At 57.3% G+C, this 6,050-nt stretch overlaps 1 protein-coding gene across 1 annotated transcript; it reads right to left on the reverse strand.

The window, feature by feature from the left end:
* Positions 1 to 3,597: 3,597 nt before the first annotated feature.
* LSCM1_04445 (uncharacterized protein) lies at positions 3,598 to 5,526 on the reverse strand (the record flags this gene model as incomplete). The annotated part of the gene is made up of 1 exon (XM_067321954.1): positions 3,598 to 5,526. One exon carries the CDS (start codon positions 5,524 to 5,526, stop codon positions 3,598 to 3,600), a length of 1,929 nt encoding a protein of 642 aa, XP_067177049.1.
* Between the last annotated feature and the right edge of the window lie 524 nt (positions 5,527 to 6,050).

Consider the following 6,050-nt stretch of genomic DNA (forward strand, 5'->3'; position numbering starts at 1 on the left):
ATGTTGACAAAGGCGTGGGGTGTTGATGGTGGCCGAAGGCGCGAGTTGTGCTTGCTCGCCGAGTATGTTGAAGGGGTAGAAAACGGGAGAGTCAAGCACACAGACACAGGCATGCCGATAAATGCGCGCTAACACGGGTGCGGCGTCACGGGAGAAAGCGGCAGCTTTCGCCAGATGACTTCGAAGAAGCGGCCGAGACACCGGCAAGCACCACCACCACGACGAGCGAGGCCTCGATGGCTTTCGCTGGCCCCTTTCGATGTCAGGCGCGCATGCTCAGTGACAGAGAGAGAGAAAGGAAAGAGGAAGGGCAGCGAAAAGAGGGGATGGATAGCGGTCAGCAAGTACACAATAGGCCGACAGGACAAAGGGTATCAGACTCTTTAGGAGGAAGCAGTGGGGGTGGGGGGAGGTTACCCTGGGCATCGGCAGCGCCGCTAATTTGCAGCTTCTTGCTCGCTGCTCCCCTCATTTGGGTAGGCACATATGCCAGAAAGCAGTAGTACGTCGCATGCGCCGCCACCAGCGCTGCATCCATAGCCTAACCCTCTGCGACAGACAGAGAGGGACCCGACAGGCCTCCGACGCGTGATGATTCCTTCCGCTTCTCGTTACGCTCAGCGCTGTTGCCGACCACCTACCGCCTCCCTCACGCCACTGCTGAAGGGTGCTACCTCGCCTCCGCAGTACGCTCTCCCAGCCACACCAATGCGCACGCGTGCACCCACATAGGTCTTAGCAGGCATGCTCTAGGGGTTTCTGAAGGCGCTTCCCCCCCTCCCCCCTCCCAGAGCACTGTGGGGGAGGGGGGGTTTATTCGCCAAGCGTCAGAGACCTAAATCGGTGGGGGAGAGGGGGATTGGGGAAGCGGACAACGATTCAGCCACACTTTGCTTTCTGGTGCATGCGCCCCAATCCCCCTCCCCCACCGTTTTGCTGCAGCGCTGTCTCTGCCTCGAACCCGCTCGATTTCTTCGTCTGCCGCGGCTTTCCGACGGGCACAACAACGACGCCGCCAGAGCATCGTGCGTGATAGGGCAGGCTTGCAGACACAGAGATCGAAAGGCACCATTCGCGACAAAGCGCCCCTCGGTGACTCATAAGAATCCCTACCGACGACGTATATGCAGGCGCGCTCTTTTTTTGTGATTCGCCCCTCGGCCCATCCTGCGGGGATACCGCAGGCAGTCCGCTGTGGAGGCGAAGACAGAAGAAAAAGAAGCGCTCGGTGCATTTCACGCGCACACGCCCGCGCCACACACACACACAAAAGGGACACAACAGAGTGCGCGATGGGCGCCGTTTGCGGAGTTGCTGTGAAAACAGAAGGCCGAAAGCGAAGCGAATAATAATAATAAAAGACGCCGCATCTTCACCTTGGCTGGCGGCCTATGGGAAGACCGATCAGCAATAAGAATAAAAAGAGGCGCCAGAGGCGGACACGGAACTCGGTCGAGGAAGAGAAAGAGGGGGGAGGGCAGCAAGCGAAGCGAGAAGACAAACTGCGACGTCTTCAGATGCGGGTGGCTGTGGTGCGCCAACGGGCCTCTTTTAGCACGCCGAAACGGCGCATGCGGGAATGTGAAACCCAACGCGTATAGGCAAAAGGAAAGAGGCCGACATGCCGAAAAGCTCTCTCACACACACACACAGTGAGAGTGAGAGAGAGCGTGCGCGCACGTCGAGACAAGAAGGGTGCGCTTATGCGAATGCAAAAGACAAGAGCGGCAGAGTCATGCTCTGCTTCCAAAAATAAAGGGGCAAAGGAAAAGCGAAATCAGCATGGGGGGAAGGGTGAGTGAAGTGGAAGAGGGGGAGAGCTGACAAAAACGCGCACACAAACACACACGCCACTTCAAGGAAGGAATCAGTCGTGCGCGCTCTGCTTCCTCTCCACCTAAAGGGAAGTCCCTTGCGCGCCCCCGTGTGCACCTCCGTTGGCGCGGGACGGTGAAATCTTGAAAGCGGCCGCAGTCCAAGAGTAGGGAGAGTGGGGGGAGGGGAAGATATTAACCGCCAGAGGAAGTGTGTGTAGTAGAAGGCGAGATCTGTCCGAAAAAGCCAAGACACTCGTGGTTCCGACCCTTTCAGGCGAAACTTCAAACGCGGAATAGAAGAGAAATGTGCAGCTCTGTGGATGCGCGCTCCCCCAGCGTCTACTTAGAGCGTTCAGTGCTCCCACTACGAGCACGCACCGTTTCTGGAGGTAGGGAGGTGCGGGGCGGCTTAATAGAGACGTAACAGTGCTTGCAGAAGCGGAATGCCGTGCACTTCATAAATGAAGAGGTGCGAATCCGAAGCGTTTTCTTTTTCGCGCCGCGCACTATCATCGTCTCTGCCCCAGCGTCTCCCTGTTCATAGGAATCGGCTGCCTCACGCGTCATCTATACCCTCCCCTCAGGCTGCATCTCGCGCGCGTAAGCACGTGAGCTGTTCGCTCTACTCGTCCTAACATTAGAAAACTACATCACTTGTTCGTAGCTTCACGATGTGCTCTTCACCAAACTTGTACCTGAAGGCGGAAACCGGCCTTTTATCCCCACGTGACGCGCTCCAACACACCCGCCGCGAATCAAGCGAGGGAGAACGGCAGCCCACTATTATAATAAGAAGCAAATTTATCAAGAAGAACAGAAAAGTTACCGGGGGAGGAGTGAGGAGAGAGAGGGGGGAGGAGCGGCAGCGGCGGGTGGTGCGCGAATGTATCGTGTAAGTCAGCGACCAATGCTTACCCAACAAGTAAGATGGAACCCTCACCGCACATACCGGAGAGAGGGGGAGGGGGAGGGTGATGGAAACGGAGAAAACACACACACACGTGCACACACAAAGCGAGACGGTGGGCGGCGGTGCGATCGGAGAACACGCGAAGACGATCGCCACCCGTGAGCGCTGAGACAAAAACCGAAGCGACAAAATAAACGCAAGGAGCAATAGGCGAACCGAATGGACAGCGAAGAGAGAGGAAAATCAGAAGAGGGGCACGCACACAGACACTCACCCTTTTACGCGCATCCACAGGAAGCCTCGAGAAGTCACCGCAGCAGCAACACCAACACCAAAGAAGCTTTCCTTCTACTGGTTCCATGCTGTATACGAGGGGTCGTTGGGGAAGGAAGGGAACACGGCGGAGGAGGCAATGAATCAAGAAAAAAAGGCAAACCCGTTGTATTGCTCTCCTGTGCTATCACCCCGGTCCCCCCTTTTTTGACTGGCGCTGAGTTGGTGTCGGCGTCAGGTCCTCTCTTTCTCTCTCTCTCCTCCATTGGCTCATTTTGCACCGCTATGTGCGTATGCCTCTGTGGGTGGGAGGAGGGTGGCTATGCGTACATTTTCCTCCGTTTCTGTGCTTCCTGGCAGCTCTCATTGGCTTCTCAGCGCTGCCGTCTCTCCAGCTCCCATACACGCACACGCACGCGTACACAGGAAGAAACAAAAAAGGCGATCGTGGCGTTTAAACCTCCACTAGGGCGAGAGGATGAGAAGAGGTGCACCGTGTGCAGCAGGGTTGTACACCCAGCACGTTTTTGTTTCGGCTCCTTGGGCTCAGTCGCGTTTCCTATCGTGACCGAATGCACAGAAGACCACGTGTCTTTTTCACTGGGTCGCCTGTTCATTGATCAATCCACCAGCCGCCGGGGAGTCTCTCTCGTTCTTCCCCGCCGCTAGCGCCGCCTCCGCCTGCTTTGCTCGCTCCTGGCGCACGAATCTGCGGAAGCGAAAATGTACCAAAAAGGCGGTCACGGTGGACATGGCATTCACCGCCATGAGGATGAACATCTGATTCCGCACACACGATGGCTGGTTGCAGCTGGGAGCCGTGCCAAGCCGATCAGCCTCCTTGTCGAACATTCCGCCAAACATGAAGCGGTTGAGGGCGATGGTGCTGACAAAGCCGGAAGAAAACATGAAGTTGTAGTGCTTGCCAATGTCGGCGGCGTAGACGATACGCACGCTCAGAGCGCCGAGGCCCCAGCCCATGCCGATGCCGATGGAGCCAAGCACGAAGGGCAGGATGAGGCCCTCGGCTGGGATCACCGCAAAGAAGAGGTACGAAATGCACAGCAGCGCCGCGCCAGCGGGAAGGAAGGTAGTCGTCAAGATCTCGTTCGAGGAGCGCCCCTTGCGCCGCATAAGCCACATGTCCAGAGTACCGCTCGTGACGCGGCCGATGGCACTGCCAACTCCAATGAGAGCGATGTAGAGAGAGAGGTGGGACTGCTCGTACACGCCGTAGTTCTTGCTGCGGTAGATCTGCGCTGCGTTCATCTGCATTACGGTGCCGGTGCCCCACATGCCGAAGAAACTGAGCCAGAAGAGCCACAGGTCGATGGTGAGGAGGTTGCGCCAGAAGGATTGGCGGTATTGCGGGTCACCGACGGCGTTCGTCTGCGGTGCAGGAGCGGCTTCCCCCTCCGATGGATCCGGTTTCGTGGGACTTCTCTCAGTCGTTGGCTCCCTGCTTGCATCGCTTTCTTGCGGCTGCTGCCCGGCACCCCTGGCTTCAAAGTCAGCATCCATCTCATCACAGCCCGCAGCGTCCATCGTGCGGACTGCCTCCGGCTCCTCCGACACGTCATCTGTGTAGCCGAGGCCGGGGAAGTCGGGGTGGCGCCTTTTGATGACTGGGAAACGCCCCAGAAACTGAAAGGGCATCGCCATTAGTGCGAAGAGAGCCAGCAGCACTACCGCCACAACGGAGATCCCGATGTAGCCGCCCTTCTTGGTAGTCACGTAGCCCGTCACGATCGAGCTGATTGTGAGGAAGATCAGATTGGCACCAACAAGGAAGCAGCCAATGTAAAGGCGCCGCGGGGAAGCGTGCTGCTTGCCGTAGACAGCCAGCGTGGCCTGCCGTGCCGCTTTCTGCTCCTCGGTGAGGCGCTTCCGCTGAAACTGGCATGGCGTGTACGGGGCCAGGTCGATAAAGTAGCACCCCAGCAGCGCGCAGAAGAGCATCTGCGCGCCGACAAAGTAAGCGTAGCCCGAGTAGTTGCTGGACTCCTTCGCTTCCTGGTTCAGGAACCAGCCATTAAAGTACGCCATCAGCACTGATGTACCGAGGCCGGAGAACGTTTTCTGAATAATGACCATGAACCCACGCTCCAGCGGAAAGTTGACCATGAGCGGCATCAGCGTTGCCACATCCATGGCGGGGCACCCAAAGTACAGGATGGCGTTGAAGATACAAAACTGAATGAGGGCCACTTCCTTGCTTGTGCTCTTGACGACGTCGTCGAAGGCGAGCCCAAAGAGTAAGAAGCCGAGGAAGCCTAACATGCCGGCAATGGGAAAGAGTACCTTCGGGCCGGCGAAGTCGAACAACATGCCGGCAAAGAAAACAAGATAGCCGCAGCAGTTGCCCACAGTGCTGATCGTTGTGATGTCGGCCTGATTGAAGCCGTACTTGGCCCGCAGGTGCTCCGTGAAAAGGCTAAAGCCGTACGTGGAGCTGATTGCAAGACCAAGGTACACGCCGGCCATCAGCATCCTTGAGCGGTAGAGCTCATCCACCACAAGCTTCATGGTGCCCTGCCTACGGTTTACAGTTTATGCGAGAAAAGGGTAATTTAAATGTTCCAGCGCTGTCGCCGGCAGCTGAGATAATGCGACTTTACGAGGAAACACAACAAGGAGAGGGACAGTCCACCAATGAGAGGAGGCGGAGGCGACGGAGGGGGAGGAAGGCGAAGGGGCGGAAATGGGATAGGCGAGCGTTTTACACGGCACGCGTCAACGTTTTGTTTGCAGTTTAGGGATATTGTGGGCGCGGTAGTGCTTAAATACACTGCAGAAGCTTCTTCTATGACTCTGATGCAATGAAGCGAGAAGAGAACGGGCAGGAGTAAAGGGGGGCGGCAGCAGATGCGGCGGCACGTGCGGGAAGGACAGTGCGACCTCTGTGTCTTGAAAGGAGCAGCAACTGGAAGCGGGTGCAGGCGTGTGCGCGTGCTGGTGCGTGTCAAAAGAAGCGAAGCGGCGGCGAGGGAGGAAAAGGGAGCGAGAGGTAACAGAAGAAAAGCTCAGCAGGTAGAGATGCCTTTCGCAGG

Source organism: Leishmania martiniquensis, chromosome 29, assembly GCF_017916325.1.
Source record: "Leishmania martiniquensis isolate LSCM1 chromosome 29, whole genome shotgun sequence".
In the NCBI taxonomy this organism is placed as follows: Eukaryota; Euglenozoa; class Kinetoplastea; order Trypanosomatida; family Trypanosomatidae; genus Leishmania; species Leishmania martiniquensis.